This window comes from Carassius carassius, chromosome 12, assembly GCF_963082965.1.
Source record: "Carassius carassius chromosome 12, fCarCar2.1, whole genome shotgun sequence".
NCBI classification, from domain to species: domain Eukaryota; kingdom Metazoa; phylum Chordata; class Actinopteri; order Cypriniformes; family Cyprinidae; genus Carassius; species Carassius carassius.
In genome coordinates, this window is record NC_081766.1 from 32,487,818 (window position 1) to 32,505,530 (window position 17,713).

General features: G+C 36.2%; 2 protein-coding genes across 4 annotated transcripts; one reads left to right on the plus strand and one right to left on the minus strand.

Moving 5' to 3' along the window:
* Window positions 1-123: 123 nt before the first annotated feature.
* c12h1orf35 (chromosome 12 C1orf35 homolog) lies at window positions 124-8,828 on the minus strand. Its single transcript, XM_059564144.1, has 8 exons — window positions 8,503-8,828; window positions 3,127-3,277; window positions 3,000-3,045; window positions 2,820-2,899; window positions 2,488-2,560; window positions 2,320-2,396; window positions 2,041-2,169; window positions 124-641 (listed from the first exon to the last, which is right to left on the minus strand). Exons 1-8 carry the CDS (start codon window positions 8,597-8,599, stop codon window positions 428-430), a joined length of 867 nt encoding a protein of 288 aa, XP_059420127.1. The 5' UTR covers window positions 8,600-8,828; the 3' UTR covers window positions 124-427.
* Window positions 8,014-16,411, plus strand: LOC132155267 (guanylate kinase-like). 3 transcript variants are annotated; one of them, XM_059564147.1, is made up of 8 exons: window positions 8,014-8,144; window positions 12,949-13,062; window positions 13,140-13,181; window positions 13,368-13,464; window positions 14,505-14,643; window positions 14,721-14,805; window positions 14,892-14,977; window positions 16,231-16,411. In XM_059564147.1, exons 1-8 carry the CDS (start codon window positions 8,120-8,122, stop codon window positions 16,264-16,266), a joined length of 624 nt encoding a protein of 207 aa, XP_059420130.1. In that variant the 5' UTR covers window positions 8,014-8,119; the 3' UTR covers window positions 16,267-16,411. The 3 variants fall into 3 exon arrangements, with proteins under 3 accessions (XP_059420130.1, XP_059420129.1, XP_059420128.1); XM_059564146.1 differs by lacking the exon at window positions 8,014-8,144 and adding an exon at window positions 8,918-9,090; XM_059564145.1 differs by lacking the exon at window positions 8,014-8,144 and adding an exon at window positions 11,915-11,979.
* The last annotated feature ends 1,302 nt before the right edge of the window (window positions 16,412-17,713 follow it).

Below are 17,713 nucleotides of genomic sequence, written 5' to 3' on the forward strand. Positions count from 1 at the left end.
TTCTTTGCATTGCGATTTTATTTCAATGACAACTTTTTTCCTAATTTTACACCACAATTTAAATTGTATTTTTTTTTTGTCATTTCCAAATTCTTTTTTTTCTGGTTGCTATAAAGAAAATGATTTTCCAAATCAGAATTTAAATCTAATTCAGTACAACAAAGAGTGTTTTAATCATTTTTATGTATTTTGGGAGAAAATGATGCCCAAAATGTTGATGGTCAATTTTAACAGCCTAAAACAAGCTGCATCTTCTTGAACCCAAATTTTCAGAAATGTGACCCAAGACATGTTTTGGACAGATTTCCTGAGATTCAACCTTAAAAAGGATATGCTGTCTTGTGGCCCAAGTTGTCCAGAGTCTGAAGAGGCCAATCAGATCCATGCTCTGGCTGAGGGGGTGTGGCTAAAGGGCCAGTAGCGGGCCTCAGTCGTCTGAGCTGCTATCATGGCGCCGGCGGGAGCTTTGAGCGGCGCGGGGGCCGTCAGAAGACGAGTCTGTGTCGTGCCGGTGGCGGCGGGGGGTCAGGGTCCTGTGCTCCACCTTCGGCCCCCCTCCTGAATGACTGTCACGGGCACCGGCTCCACTCTGACTGCTCCTTGATGGATTAGGACCATGGTCCCGCGGATCTTTTCTCCGCCTGGGGAGCACAAAACACACCTAGACAATCATTTATTCCTGGCCTTCCTTTAGTTCCGTTTGAGGGGAAACCCTAGGTCATTATTAGATTGAGCTCAGTGAAAATAATCCATGAAGTGAGAAGATCAGAAAGTATACTCAAACCCAAAACGACATGCATGTAGCTCTTGAACCCTGACTGAAAATGAAATCATTTAAAAAGAAAAAATGTGACTAGTATTTGAGAGGCTTGAAATATATTTGGAAATCTGGTTTAAGTTTTAGGATTAATTCTCACAAAGCTGTATTTTCTGCAATTCTTTTCAAAAAGGACGATTTAAGACTCCAAGATTACAGTAAATATACACACCAAGGAAAGCTTGACAAATATTCCATTAAGTAATTTTCAACTGTAAATAATCGTTTTAATTTTCTTAATTTACAGTGTATACCTTGAGTAAAATGTTTTTTTTGCATTTTTTTAGTGCTTTGTTATACAAATAACTCTAGGTGTAATACCAAACAGGACCACATGGAGATGCTTTTGCATGGAGGCACCTTGAGCTGACTGCATTTAACTACAAAAGTCTCTCGGGTATATTAGTAGCAATAGCCCAAAATATATTGTATGGGTCAAAATTATAGATTTTTTATTGAAAAATTATTATGATCTTAAAGATCATGTTCTATGAAAATAATTTTTTTATTTCCTACTGTAAATATATTAAAACTTAATTTTTTATTAGTAATATGCATTGCTAAAAATTCAGTTGGACAACTTTAAAGAACGTTTTCTCTATTTTATGATTCAGATTTTCAGACAAATATTGTCCTCCTGACAAACCAGACATCAATGGAGAGATGATTTATTCAGATTTGATTCAGATGATTTATAAATCTAAATTTTCAAAACTGTACTGGTTTTGTGGTCCAGGGTCACAAATGTGCTTCCCCTTTTATTTCATGTTATGTGGATTATGCAGTCAGATTCAGATTCAGATTCTAGTCAGTAAACGGTAAAACTGCTTGCACTACAAACCAGTGTGTTCATAATTAAGATAATACATTCAAATGATATAAGACACACCATCTTTCAATATCAAGAAGCAAAACGATTTTTCTTTGGAGTGTAAATGTTAATATAACAATATATAATATAATATAATAACCATAGTGTAATCATTTTATTTAAACCAAACTATCTTCAAAAAGAGAATCTAAAAAAAAAGGAAACAAACAAAGATGTGATGAACTAAAAGTAATATAATTGTGTTACAACGCCCTCTTGTGAACTAATTGTGTAATACCTCAGAAAAGGAAACCACATTCTCTAGTTTCATCCATTTATAAACCACTTACAACGAAAACTAAAGGTATTTAATTGAGTCTATTGACAGAATGGACAAACTATAGACGATTACCTTTTACTGCAGCTCTCCGAGTCTGAGCCTGAAGAGTCACTTCTGCTTCTGTGTTTGCTTTTCTCTTTCTTCTTCTTTTTCTCCTTCTTACTTTTCTTCTCCTTTTTGCTCTTCTTTTTCCTGTCAGATCTGTGATTCACATCAGCACTCAACTTAGACACCGTGGTCTCTGTAAGCAGTATCTGTTTTGAACTCATATTTATTCTATTCCAAATCTTTCACGTGTAATCTTTGGCTATGAAAGACATGCCACAGAAACACATGTACAGTAAAGTGTACCTTTTATCCTCTTTATCAGGTCTGCTGGCCTCCTCAGGACTTTTACTGGCTTCTTGTGGTCTGTCAGCTTTGTGATGCTGACGATAAATCAAGATCAGTGATTTACGGTGCTGGTAATATTCTTGAGATCAACACATCACAGCATCAACACTAATTACGTCTACGTACCGTGAAAACTGGCAAACCCATTTTTACTGCTTCTTTTTCTTGCTTGGAAAGCACCATTCCTCTCTGTCCAGCCCTGGACAAAACCCATTCATAATTCAAGGTTTATTTCTCATGCTATGAAGTAAACCATGCAAAGATTCGAAAGGGAAGCCCTGTATTAAAATCTGAAATTGTGATGTTTGATATTATGATAAAACGGTTTAACTTCTGAAGTATTATATATACATTTACTGACATTCCACCATGAATTAGCCTAATAAATAAGACCTTTACTGTCTCTTGACCAGGTAAAGAGAGGTCTAGATCAAGTAAACTAGTCATGAGAGCTTTACCTGGAGCTCCCGAGTCCAGAGACCCTGTCCACGTCCCGTTCATCCGCCTCGCCTTCCCTCCGGCACACGTCTGCCAGATCCTGCCAGCAACGACAGCAGGACAAACATGCATCAGAAACAGCAATGAGAAATGCTGCAAATCACTCAAATATCCTTGTTTGGGTGTTTACAAATGCAAACCTCTTTGGTAAGACCAGTTGGTTGTCTCTTGATTGTTTTATGACCCCTAAAATAGACAAAAAATACATTAAAATAGTAAGTTGGCTCATTTTGTTCTGCACTTCACTGATAAGTGGATCTGACTCACAGCGCTGCTAACATGGCCTCGTGCTCCGCCTCCCGCACCGCTGCCATCTCCTGCTCTTTAGACAGAGCTGCGCCGCTCTTCTTGTCTTTGGCGTACCATGACAAATCCTTCCCTTTCTGCCATCGGCCGACCGGAGCCATGAGGGAATTCCCTGGGGGAGGAATCAGTACAGGACCTTGGGTAAATCTAACACAAGCTGCTTTCATCATATTTATATTTAGCTTAAGGAAAAAGAAACACATGAGCATCAGGAACCATTAGGATTTTTGCACTTTTCAACACTGTAAAGCACATCAATCTTATTGTCAGTACTGTAATGTTGAAAAATATTATATTATCAAAGATTAGACCGTTATAAATGTTAAATTGTTTAAATTGCATTTTCACATTATTGGTTATACTGTATATAATTAAGCCAGTTTTAATTAAAGAAAAAAACTATGCATTCCTGTATTGAGAATTATATTTATTTGCATTATGGTAATAAGAATTTAGCAGAAAATTGTCATGAAAATAATATCATAATACAGTCCTACATCAAGATATTGACATTAGAGATGTTCCGATCAGGGGCGTAGCACCAAATTTTGGGCCCTGGGTACAAACCATCTTGCTGGGCCCCCAATACCATAGTGATACCAATGGGTAAGGTATTGCATTTTTATCATAAAAACACTTAAAATGTAAACAAAATAGGCCACACTCTGATTAATATATTTTTGTTTTATTGTCGAAAGTACTACTTACTGAGATGACCAAAGGTCTAGCAGGTCCAAACCTGGACTAAATCAAATATACTGTAAAGCAGTTCTGAAAATGACCATACCAAATGAGAAAAACTTTGGTCTGAAACACAAACTAAATAATGTCAGTTTTTACTAAATGCCCATTGACGGGTCTTTGCATGCGCAAATTTGCTGATCAGGTCTTTAAAGTCCAGTTTTTTGCTAGTATTTGAACAATAGTTTTCCTGTGCTTATCAGTAAGAGTTGTTGGCCATAATCCTGGGTCCTCTGACAATCCCTCTCCAGTATCCCTAAGTCTCTCATTCTCTTCTCTTTCCTCTTCAGCTCTGTCCTCCTGCTCCTGACTACCTTCATCACATTCTTCACTTTCCCTCTGATCACTTATATGAATATCAACCTCATCTTCTATTTCTGCCTCTGCTACAAGAGGAAATAAGCAAAATGGGTACATTGTTATTGTACACATTTAAACTTTAAACTTTAAACTGTAATTAGTAATTACACTTTAAAGTTTAAATGTGTACAATAGCAATGTACTAATTTTGCTTATTTCCTCTTAACACTTAATTACTAATTACTAAGTGTTAAAAAGCTCACCTTGTCTCACTGTCACACTCACATCCACCTCACTGTCACTGCTTTCACCTAGTCATGATGAGGGGCCTGCTGCTGCAGGGTCTGACTCTGAAACTGAAATATATGGCTTCAAATGGTTGCTAAAATATCCTTTATTGTCACAATACCTTTTTTTTAAAGTGTAGGCTAAGTACAAGATAATTGATGATTATTTGTCTGTTTAAAATAAATGCAGACTAGACTATAGAATCACAGGGTAAACTAACCGCCAAACTAGACATTCAGTCTTTGAATTATGTTTTAAAATAAGTCATTTTTCAATCATTAAGATGTGCATTATTATACTGAGAACAATCCTGTACTTAATGTAAGAGCGTGTGCGAGCTAATTTGCATAACAATACGGTAAAATAGGCGCTAACGATCTGTGTTTTCGCGGGTGTTAGATTTTGACAATGGAGGGAAATATACAGTGTTTTCATGTAAACTTCTGACTCTGAGAGTGGGGAAAACTGCAGCAGAAGAGGAGACAAGCGTTTAGGCAGCTGCCTGGAGTGGCAGTGTGTTGAGCTCCGTCTGCTTCTCACTCCCTGTTATTTACGTAAGGGATAATGTATAACGTTAGATTACATTATCCTCCGCTTCGTGTCGGGGTCCTGTTCAGCCTGTCGGGGTTGTTATTCGCTATAACGACCGCCTCTCTATACATTATCCCGCTTATTACATGGCTACCCACAAAATAAATAAATAATTTGCCACGAATTATTGATTTAAAAAGGAGTTTATTGATTTAAAAACGATTGTATTGCTTCCGCCAAAGAAAATAGTCCATAGCAACGCGCTGTTTTTCATGGCAACGGTCTGTTATACTTCGCAGCGGTCTTATCAAGAAATAACAGACCGCATTCTACATTGGAATTCAGCCAAGCCATGTAATAATCAGAAACATTGTTTGCTCGCTATGAAGGGTGTGATACTATAAAGTATTGGTATATTATTCATAAATGCAAACATAAATGTATGCTATTCTACCGGGAGTATATATTTATGTTAAAACATTGTCAATGCTTGATGATGCATTTGGAGCTCACCTCTCTTTTCAAAAAAATTTGTGAGCAACTGCTTGCCCTCATTTGCCCTTCTCTCTTTATTCTGCTTCTCTTTTCGTTTTTGAGCCCCTGATATTCCTTTCTTAAGGAGAGACATGACTCTTCACGGCTCACTCCAGCTCCTGTCTCAACAACTGATTCAATCACCGCGGGTCCGCAGCAGAAGCACCTGACCTGCGGGTCGTACCATTTGCATTGATTCGAGAGGGGTGTGGGGCCCTGCACAGCATGAAAATGACTTTTTTATACCAAACCAGCGCCTAACTACAAGTTTAGTTTTGCACAGGAACTTTTTTAGTTGTACATAAATGCTATACAAATGTTAGTGCATGTATATGTATGTATAGAAAACTGACTTCTAAGGGCCCCGGGTACTCGGTACCCTTTACCCCCCCAGTCCGACGCCCCTGGTTCCGATACCCTTTTTCTCTTCCCGATACCGATTCCGATACCTGGGCTCAGGGTATCGGCCGATACCGAGTACTGATCCGATACCTGGGTGTGTATCTGTATATACAGCTGTATATACTACTAGCCCTGTGTAAATTTCTAGAATTATTTTATGGTGTGCTCCAGACTTATCCCTTGATAAAACATGAACAAATACATGGTTAACTACTGTATTTATTACAGTATTTTTATTATCTGACATGAATTTGACAGTAATATTATTTAATTTCTTAAGCGAAAAAGAACTTCAAATGCAGCCAAAAATCTAACACCGCAAACTAAAAAAGGTATTTTAGTATTTTAGTTTTACAATATTAGTGTATAAAAAACTGCAACAAATAAGTCTAGGAATATAAAAAATTCTATATTAATCAGATAATCTCTTTACAACAAAACAAGTAAAAAACAAGCAACCGTCTAGGCATAATTATTATTATTAATAGAGACGTATTATTACTACATAGAGACGTAGCTAAATCTGCTGTAGGCTACAACAGTAGCTTAATATATTGTCAATTTACTCGCCATGAAGATCTTTGAGTGTCTGTGTTTATGATATGACAGTTTTCTCAAATGAAACGTTAAATTCTCATGAAGTGACGGTTTATGCGTTCATGTCCTCATATAGTGACACACGGCAGAGGCCACAAAACAGCGAGCTCCCGTGCATCTGCGCCCGTCTCCCACAGAGATGTAGACTTTGCAGGAGTAATATTTAAATAGTATTTTGCAGTTTAATATTCACAAACACTAGTATATATATTCGGCTACAGTCTGGAGCCCTGCGCTTAGACTAACACGGAAGCGACTGAACGCAGCTGCGGGTAACGAATATACTCAAACTTACTACCGGTTCTACAGAGACGCTGGTATCATCACATTTTAAAATTTTCAGCACCGTCTTGGTAGTGAAGTGCCAGTACTTGTGGCATCCCTAGTCGCTGTTTTACTGTCTGGTTGGTCCAGTCTGAAATACTGCTAAACAGCGGACATACTGCTAACCACTGATCTGTAATATAGAAGCGGCTTCACTGTCTGTTGGCAGTTTAGAACGTGATGAGCGATCCAGTCATATATAGATCAGTGCTGCTAACGTGTTTTCATTTCTTCTTCGCTGCTCTACACAGGGGTTGCTTGTGGCATTACAGCACAACGTCCAGTGTTTGCAATGCATTCTGAGCAGTGAAGAAGAACCGTGCAGCGGTTAGGCAAAGCTAGCGTTCATAACTAGGTCTTGAAAATGGTATCTGATCGGTATATGGGTTCATGTACTCGCCAATGCCGATGCCAGAATTTGTTGTGGTATCGGAGATATTTCCGATACTAGTATCGGAATCGGAACAACTCTAATTGACATTATTTTAAATATATATATATAAATAAAATATATAAAACTATTAGTTGTGGCGTTGTCATTTATAGTATATTTTCAAACCCAACTCTAAATAAATGAATGATTAAATACAAATGCAGCAGGTTCACTTCTGAAACATACCGAACCATACGAATACAATCAGCTACGAGAATAAAAAAAAACAAAATATATTAGCATAAAATTAAGCCTCATGAAGAATCAATATTATAACAGTATATGTGTGAAAATGAGAAATATTGCCTGGGCAACTAGCTGAAATAGAAAGCTTTTCATATTTTATTTCAGTAAACGATTATTTTATTTAAAATAACAAAACCCTAATGGTTTTAGTTTCCGTTTACTATAATAACCCTGCATGGAAGTGTGGAATCAATATACCAGACTCACACTGACCTTATGACTGAGAGACAACAGAAGCAGCTATGTAAATAAAATGAAAGGTCAGTTGAATGTCTTGACAAAAAAAAAAAGATAAAATTTGCCCAGTAGGCCTCACTGACGTCAGCACGGCATATTAAATATTCATAGACCTGGCCCGCGCTCTATCATTATTGATGAGCTACGCACGCGCTCTAGCGTGAATCCTGACGGACGCGACCCACGCGAGACCTCATTAATATTCAGAAGCGCAGCCTTCGTCATAGTAGCTTTATAGAGTCTCGTGGCACTCTGGTCCCTAAACTAGAAACTTCAACACCTACACAAGACACATAAAGTAAGCACTAAGAAGACGATGCAATGAGAGATCACGCCAAGGAAAAAGGTAGGAATGTCTGTGTTTACACTAACGTTACGGATGTGGAAAACTTTATTCAGCACAGAGACTTTTATACAACGTCTACCCGGAGGACAAACTGCCATTATAAATTAGCAATATGCTATCAAGCTACACATCTACTTAGTATTACCATTCCTATAAGCGAACTGAATGTGTTTAGCTTACCATCCTGTGAGCTACAAACCACTTACTTCAGCTTTAACGAGCAATTATTAATTAATTCAAGTGTGTAAATTGCAAAATAAGTCGTGCTTATATGAACACAATCTTATATTAACACATATATCACACGATAGTAGTGTACAGTGAGTTAGCTAGAGCTGCTAGCTCGATCGATACTCACCCAGATAGTTCTCTCGGTGTTTATCCACTTTCACATCGTCCCAGTTGAACTGGTCCTGACCCCCTCTCACTCCTCCAGATCTCGAGGAGCCAAACATGACTTCTGCTCACCCAGACACACTCTCAGCCTCCAAAAGCGCGGAGATAGTTTAAGCGTGTGTGGAAACGTTAGAAGAATCAGGCCTCCGTTTACCTCAACATCCGGGAAACTGCCTGCCTATATTTTATAAATCCAGCGTGAGGCGCTTTTTTTAATCACCGCAAATACTATCTCCTCGAACAAGCTTTATTAATTTCTTGACAAGACAAAAACGAATCTTTTTTTAAACTGTGCGTGTACCCGTATAAGAATGTGATGTCAACATTATGTACCGTTTGTCGCGAGTTCAGAATCAGAACGCGGATGTTCTATAGATCTGTGAGACGCCTGTCGCCTTCTGATGACGCAGTGAGGCACCAGTAAATGGCTCTCCTGTGAGAACCTGAGCAAGAGAAGAAGATTACAGGCGAAGGGAGAAAGATATTCTCCTCGTGTTTGATCGCTTTTTTCCCCCAATGTATGTGAGGCTTGTCTCCAGGTTTTTTTCAGGTGAGTTTAAACGAGCTGTAGCTTTAAATTATATGTGATGCCAGTTGCATCATCTTTTTTTGTTGATCATACAGTAAAGAAGTTCTTTTATCATTTTGATTCTTCATAAGGCTTAATTTAATGCGTAGCTGATTATATTCATCGCGTTGAGTACGTTTCAAAAGTGAACCTGCATGAGATAGATGCATTGTGCAAGCTAGTGTAGTGTATAGAGTGTAATACAAAGATGTGCATGGATAGATCTGTTTAGAGTTGGGTTTGAAAATATAGAAGCTATCCAAACTACTTGAAACTACTCTGAAAATGTTTCTGGTTTGCATTTTTCTCATTAAGTGTTATAACAATGCACGTTGTCAGCCTAACATTTGAGAAAAAGATTAACTGAAAAACTTTAATTTAGGAATGTTAATGTGATCCAACAGAATCAGATCTCTAAATCATGAAATATGACATTAGATTTGCTTCTAACTAGGGAAACGATGACAGAAGTATTTGAGTAATCTTAGTTGCATCCGTGACTTTGATTGAGCAGAAAAACATTCAGCAGTTAAACATTTATAACAAGCAAAGGTGAATGAGACAATGTAGCTGGTTGCCTCTAATTTCTTATTTTGTGCATTCTCGTTTATTTATTATTTTCACTCGTTTCCTCACGAGGAAGATGTGGGAATGAAACTGAGCTCAGAGGAACTGCAGGACTGTTTCTTCATATTTTGGACTATGCTTTTGATCACTTGAGAGATTTCTGTCCTTGTATCTGTTCAGATTTAGTTTTTTAGGAAATTTATAAGAAAAATGAACTCTTGAGCTGTGCTTGAAGTCATGGAAATTTAGTGATATGAGCTTATACACCTCTGTTCATGAATATTGCCAGAAATATCCACAAATTAGGCCAATTTTTACTTTTGCAAGCTCAGATCATTAAAAAAAACTCTGCTAATTGAAAAAAAAAATGAGATGACAAAAAAAATACATATATATATATATTTATATATATATTTATGGCACAACATGAGGGTAAAAAATTGAACTTGAAATTGTTTATTTGAACTCTAAAGGTAAAACATGTAAAAATGATTGTGACAGATGAACAGGGTTAGTTTTCTACAACAGCACTTCAGGAAGCTTCCTCGCAGCGCAGCAAGAGAACTGAGAGTGTCTTTAAGATCAGTTCATGTGTCACGGACTGAAGGACAGAGGAGCGAGGAAACGAGGAAGCATCTTGTGGCCTTAGCGCATCTCTTATCTCTGACTGACGAGTGCAGACGACACACAACCTCAGATCAGAGGCCAGCCGAAACATCACGTGTCAAGAGGTCGCACCGCATGACTTGCATTAAGTCACACGTGAAGCTCATTTATTAGGAGTCTGTGTTTAATTAGACATCTCGTGACCGTTTGTAATGGAGAGCCTCAGACAGTTTCATTGAGTCATATGATATTTATTGTGTGCGTGTGATTCCAGCTGTAGTGAATTATCAACTCTCTTGAATTCAGTGTGTATGCAAACACTGTCTTGTGAGCCGTGGCTCTGATTCTGACACTGAAACGAAGCTGTTTTGTCTTCCAAGCACATCACCCTCAAGTGCCTCATGTCCCTCACAGATGCGTTTGCTCGGAGATGTCACTTCAGCGCTCGCTGGAATAAGACAAGGCTATTTAAAATCATTAATCATCATTTAAATGCCATTTTAGGATTTTGCATTGTCACGTTGGATATATGCAGTTGGATAAAGTTAAATTATTCATTTAAGATTAAATGCCTGTAAAGAGAAAATGTATCATAATCACCATGTAAATAGAGCTTAAGTACTTATTTTGATAACAATAATTTATAATTAATGTATAATGAATTATTACATTATCTTAAATTGGGTGTAATTTAAAAGGAAATGTGTTAACTGATAAAAAAAAAATTGTAGTAACTTAAAAATGAATTAAGCAGTTGATTTCTAGTTCCCAGCATGCTTTGCATATGTCTTGATTGGGAGATGTAATGTTTAAAAGGTGACTTTTTCTTTTAGTAAAGGAAAGGACCGATTAGTATTTAAAGGGATAGTTTACACAAAAATTCTGCTGTTGAAAATAGATCTAGTAGTAGGAGATATTTTGAAGAATGCTGGCAACTAGTCAGTTGCTGGTACCCATTAACTTCTATACGATGGGGAAAAATATATGGAAGTCAATGGGTACCATCAAGTGTTTTGGTTACCAACTTTCTTCAAAATATGTTATCGTGTGTTCAAGAAAAGAAAGAACATCAGACTGGTTTGGAACAACATGAAGGTGAACAAATGATGTTGTTATAACTCAAAAAGACTGATGTGATATATATTTTATTATTATATTTTATTTCATCAAAATATAATATTCCATTCCAACATAATTATGAATGATGAGTCGTGAACAAACAAAATATACAGTGTTTAAAAAGGAGGAAAAACAAAGTGTATTAATATTTGATGAATATTATAAACATAAAATATAAAAACTGTCCTTGCATGGTGTAGAATTGATAGTGTAGATACTTGTTTGATTGTCAAGAAATAATATTACAAGAAATTAAAATTAAAGCGCTTTTTAAAAAAAAAGTGTATTTCTGAATGCAAAGTAACTGTTCTTTTGTGTGAGCTCTTTTGTGACATTCATTATCACAACTATCATAATTCAGCAGTGCTGAGTCAGTTATTATATAAAACTGTAATGTTTTGATGCCATGGCAGTAACTTATGTAAAGAAGTCTGGGTTGGGTTTCCACTGAGCGGATGTTATCTGACTGCACACACACACACACACACACACGCAAACACTCAGATCACACACCGAGTACTGTGCATGTTTTCAGTTTCACTTACACACCGCAGAGTGACACGTTAACACTGAAGCAAGGTGAGCAATACAAACACAGAGCTTGGATTGAGACGTAAATATACTTCTCTTTATAAATAATGCATTGAAATATTGTTCGAATGCTTAAATATAAACTTATTAGAGCAGTGTTTGCAGTTAATACTAAAGAAACTCCCTTGATGTCATCACTAACATGTCAGTTTCTTAATAGATTTTCTTTAGGAAAAAAAAAAGTTGAATTGCTTCTTTGTGTGTGTGTTATTTTGGTTGGGTCCTGTGTGCTGGTTTGTATTGGAATCGTTATCGTATTGGTTCAGCTGAATGTAATGACTGTAGTTGTCCTCTATCACAGTCATTAAAGCGTTACAATTTATTACAATTTAAAAGATCTGTTTTCTATTTTAATTTATATATCAGATGCAATTTATTCCTTTAGCAGCGAAGCTCTATTCTCAGCAGTAAACATTTAAAACATTTGTTTTTATGATATTTGTGTAAACCGTGACATTCAACATTCAAAGGTTTGAGGCAAGTAAGATTGTTATTCAGTATTAAATTGATCAAAAGTGACAGTGAAGACATTTATAATGTTTCTGTTTAAAATACATTTCTGTTCATCAAAGAATCCTGAAAAAAGCATCCTTGTTTTAGTTTTATCTTCCTATTTAGCAGCCAAAACGGTTTTCAACCTTGATAATAAGAACTATTAATAATAATTGAGTAGCGATAATAATAGAGCAGCAAATCAGCATATTAGAGAGATTTCTGAAAGATCATGTGACATTAAAGACTGGAGTAATGATGCTGAAAATTCAGATTTGATCACATTTTAAAGCGCATTCAAATAGAAATGTCACTTTAAACAATATATTTCACAATATTACATCTTTGTCTGTGTTTTTGATCATATAAATGGAGCCTAGGTAAGCATAAGAGACAGAAACAGATCAGACCAAGTCATTTGTTAAAGGAATGAAAGTGTGTTGTGTCTGTGTCTGGTGTGTTCAGCGATGGCTGGACCGAGGCCTGTGGTGATGAGTGGACCGTCTGGAGCTGGCAAGAGCACTCTGCTGAAGAAGCTGCTCAAGGAGTTCGACGGCGTCTTTGGCTTCAGCGTTTCCCGTGAGTCACAAACTGAAGCACAACCGCTGTTCTGAAAATAATGAAAATGAAAATAACCGAGAATGATCTTTTACCAGATACGACGCGAAGCCCCCGTCCAGGAGAGGAGAACGGCAAAGGTTAGGCTTTTGATCTTAGGTGCTACAGAAAACACAGCTTTTCTGAAAATACCTCCGAACCAAACCCAGCAAGCGTGAAACGACACGACTAGTCCAACAGCTGCTTGTTGTTTTTAGTAGTTTTGTGGTTTATTAGTTACAAGTATGTCAATGATTGCCATACTGACACACACATCTGTTTTTCAGACTATCATTACGTTAGCAGGGAAGTGATGAAGGCAGCCATAGCAAATGATGAATTTATCGAAAATGCTGAATTTTCAGGGAACATGTATGGAACAAGGTACAGTCCTCAAAATACTATTTTTACATTTTGTATGAAATATAAAATGATTTACTTTCAAACTGTGTGAAAACCAAAGCCCTATTAGATATAGTCTCCACTAGATGAAATTCACGTCCCATTCATTTCCAATGCGGTCGTGTTTGAACATGAATGGTTCAAGTGTGGCAATATGTTTTTTCCAAGAACCATTTAACCTTTCTTTTTTTTATTTTATGTTATTGTGTGTTTAACATAGCAAGTGCCAAAACCATTACCAAGTTTTATAAAGTAAAAAAAAAAAAAAAAAGGTGACCAAACAGCACCAGAAGGTTAATAAGGGTTGGAGCCAAACTCTGCAGGACAGCCGCTCTCCATGAGTAGGTTTGGAAACGCCTGATCTTTAGCTTTTTTAATAATACATTTGTGAGCCTGGTCTTTCCATTGATGAATGGTTTGTTAGGATCTGACAATATTTGAAAATCTGGAATCTGAGGGTGCAAAAAAATCTAAATATTGGGAAAATCATCTTTAAAGTTGTCCAAGTGACGTTCTTAGCAATGCATATTACTAATCAAAAATAAAGTTGTGATATAATTATGGTTGGAAATTTACAAAATATCTTCATGGAACATGATCTTTACTTAATATCCTAATGATTTTTGGCATAAAAAAAAAATTTTTTTTGGCTGTTGCTACAAATGTACTAAAAAAGACTGCTTTTGTGCTCCAGGGTCACATTTGCTGGAAATGTCAAGACTGACTATCATTCAGTTTATTTCTTTTAAAATTTAGTTGATTTGAGTGCCACTAAATATGACATTTTGCAATCTCGATCATATTCTGAATTAGGAAATCATTATAATGAAGCCAAAGATGAGTACCATAAATGATTAGTTTACCTCCCGAGTCTTTAGTTCGTTTGTCATGTGACAGAAGCAGTGAACAAATCATTCATTAACGATGCATCAGTAATGTTTGTGTTCAAACTAGAGAGATACTGTACGTGTGCAGGAATATGTGTATAATTGTAACTAGCACTGTTTTTGCCCTGTTCACAGTAAAGCAGCTGTACAGGCTGTTCAGGCCAAAAATAGGATTTGCATTTTGGACATTGACATGCAGGGAGTGAAGAACATCAAGAGAACCGATCTCAACCCCATCTATGTGTCCATCCAGCCTCCGTCAATGGACATCCTGGTGAGAAATACTCTAAATCATCTCAATCCAAATGCTCCGTCATCTTCACGTTTTAATCTTTAACTTTATGTCTTCAGGAAAAACGATTAAGGGATAGAAAAACTGAATCTGAGGAAAGTTTACAAAAGCGTTTGCATGCAGCCAAAGTTGATATGGAAATTAGTAAGTGTGCAATGCTAATTCTTTTTAATGAAATATTTTGTTCTCATCTGGAATAGCATGCTAACTTTCATTCATCCATATTTCAGGCAAAGAGCCAGGTTTATTTGATGTGTTGATCATCAATGATGACCTTGACGCAGCATATGGGAAATTAAAAGATGCTGTTCTTGAGGTAATTGTTTTCCAGTGTAAATGTTCATCACTAGAGGCCAGATTTACTCAATTAATCAGACTGCAATCCAATAAAAGCACCAGTTTAAAATCAAATACCTGCTCCCAAAAAATGTGCATCTGAAAGGGAAAATTCTACAAATGCATATTCAATAAAGTGTATGACGGAAGCCCGTTCCACCACAGGAAAGGAAAATAAGAGTTTTTATCTCACAATTGCGAGTTTATATCTTGCATTTCTGACTTTATATGCACGACTGTGATTTATAAAGTCAGAATAGTGGGATATAAACTCATGTCAATGGTGAGCTGACTTTTTCCCTCAGATTTGAACTTATAAACTCGCAAATTTGATTTATATCACACAATTCAGAGAAAAGAAGTGGGTGTTGTGGGATGTAACCTCGCAGTTGTGAGAGGAATCAGAATTGTGAGATACGTTGAAATCATATTTCACTTTTTTTATTCCACGGTGGAAACAAGCTTCTGTAATGTATTTAATCTAATTCTGTATTGTATGATTATTATATAAACGAAAACAATTATGGATATAATTTATTAGCTGGACAACTACTCCCTTGAAATTGTAATTGTGATTTATTAATCACGATTATCACGATTTACATTGAATGATGTTTATACCGTTGTTTGAAGCCACCGCGTGCCATATTTTTATGACTGAAGAACGTTTGTTGTTTTTCTAAGCCTCAAATATCAACTATACATTGGATTGGTTTCCTCTGTAAATTAAAAAAAAAAAAGTTGTAATAAAATTAAAACAATGAAAAAACCCTTAAGATTATCTGTAGAAAGAAAAAACTCATCTAAAGCATACAGAATAACATAAGTGGACGGTTAATTGCCGCTTTGAACGATCACGTAATTGTCGTCTCTGTAATTGTAATCGCGATTAGAAATACTGTTAATTGTGCAGCCCTACAATTTCCTTAAACTGCCTTATCATTAATGTTAATGGTGCTTCATGGGTCTTTTAAACGCACAAAATATTATACAGCCAGCAGCACTCTGCTTGAATTTAGACGTTTTCTCTCCTAATTCAGTGTATCTAATGTGGTTTAATTCCTCTACTTAAACTTTAGTGGAAGAACTTACAATTTATTGAGAAAAGTGTATTTTGTTCCACGAAACCATCATACCGTTACATCCATATTCATGTTAAAATCCCTCTAGTGTCTTCTTTCATCTGTATAAGAGCAATCTGTGAGGATATTTCCCTTTCTCTTCCTCCAACAGGAGATCCAGAAGGTCAGAGATGCCCAACACTCGTAGACGAGAGCACACCTGCTAACCACAGACCTCTCGGTTCACCTCCAGCTTCAGAAGAAAGATTTCAGACCTCTACATTCCACCGAGAAAGACTTTCTGAGGCTCAGTCCATACTCCAACACTGCTGAATGTCATATATCTATCTATCTATTGGCTAGTTTTATATATTCCAGGGTTATTTTGTTACGTACATGGGCTACTTTACGTAACTCTTGGGCTAAAGTCCAGAAACATGTAGATTTCACCAAGAAACACTCTAAAATCCTTATTTCTGTTTTGATATTTCTTTTACTTTGACGTGTGACCCTGGAGCACAAAACCAGTCTTAAGTGTCAAATTTTAAAAATTTTGATTTGTACATCGTCTGAAATCTGCATAAATAATCTTTCCCTTGATGTATGGTTTATCAGGATCTGAAAATATTTGTCTGAGATACATCTATTTTAAATCTGGAAGAAAAATCTAAATATTGAGGAAAATCATCTTTAAAGTTGTCCAGATGAATTCTTAGCAATGCATATTACTAATCAAAAATAAAGTTTTGATACATTTATGGTAGGAAATGTACACGATCACGGAACATGATCTTTACTTAATAACCTAATGAATTTTGTCATAAAGGAAAAATCAATAATTTTGACCCATACAGTGTATTTTTGGCTATTGCTACAAATATACTTAAGAGATTTAAGACTGCTTTTGTGCTCCAGGGTCACTTTTTTATGACAATAGAGATCTATATCTAACTAGCATGTTCACTAATTTATTGTTGTTGTTTTTTCTATGCTGATATTTTATAATAACTCATTCTTTGCTGTCATAAACAACGCAGCTTTCCATTTGCAATGTTTACACATTCAGAGTCATTATCTGCACATATGAGCAGTGTGCTACACCTGCTTTCATTCATATAATTGCATCTGAACGTCTGACATCGTACAAGTCCAGGAAAGCTTGGTTTCTTAACTAATAACTCGTCCTTAAATGATGGAAGTGGCTGCGTCTCATCTGCTGGTGTCTTGAAATGCGTAATCATGTTTTGCATACACATTACATGCATTTAGCTTTGTAAATAAGATCATATTTCACTTTAATATGTTTACCAGTTTTGAAAGTTTTATAAAGAGTTTAAAGGCAGTACAGGCTTTGTTTCAGACACAGTTTCAGTGTACTTACAAACACAGCCACCAGTCTTTAGGTAGCTTTAGGACACATTATTAAGGCTAAATGTAATTAAAATTACATTATTAAAATTAAATGTGACCTTCAAATAATCTGAAAACCAAAATAATACATAATTGTAAAACTATAGATACAGTTTTCATCTTACCTAATTTGAACTACATTGGACCATTATTGTTTATTAACAATTGAAACATAATAAAAGTAACAAACCTAAACAATGGATTGTTTCATTTGATCTACTGATACGGAGTATAAAAGTGATTTC

Bases quoted from the DNA above. Each gene is read 5' to 3' on its own strand.
- c12h1orf35 (XM_059564144.1), bottom strand. From the start codon at position 8,599: ATGTTTGGCTCCTCGAGATCTGGAGGAGTGAGAGGGGGTCAGGACCAG. The intron at 2,900-2,999 runs GTTTGCATTTGT...CGTTGCTGGCAG, and splicing joins CAACTGGTCTTACCAAAGAG to GATCTGGCAGACGTGTGCCG. The intron at 2,397-2,487 runs GTACGTAGACGT...ATTTATCGTCAG, and splicing joins TGGGTTTGCCAGTTTTCACG to CATCACAAAGCTGACAGACC.
- LOC132155267 (XM_059564146.1), top strand. From the start codon at position 9,057: ATGTATGTGAGGCTTGTCTCCAGGTTTTTTTCAG. The intron at 13,063-13,139 runs GTGAGTCACAAA...ATCTTTTACCAG, and splicing joins CTTTGGCTTCAGCGTTTCCC to ATACGACGCGAAGCCCCCGT. The intron at 14,806-14,891 runs GTAAGTGTGCAA...TCCATATTTCAG, and splicing joins CAAAGTTGATATGGAAATTA to GCAAAGAGCCAGGTTTATTT.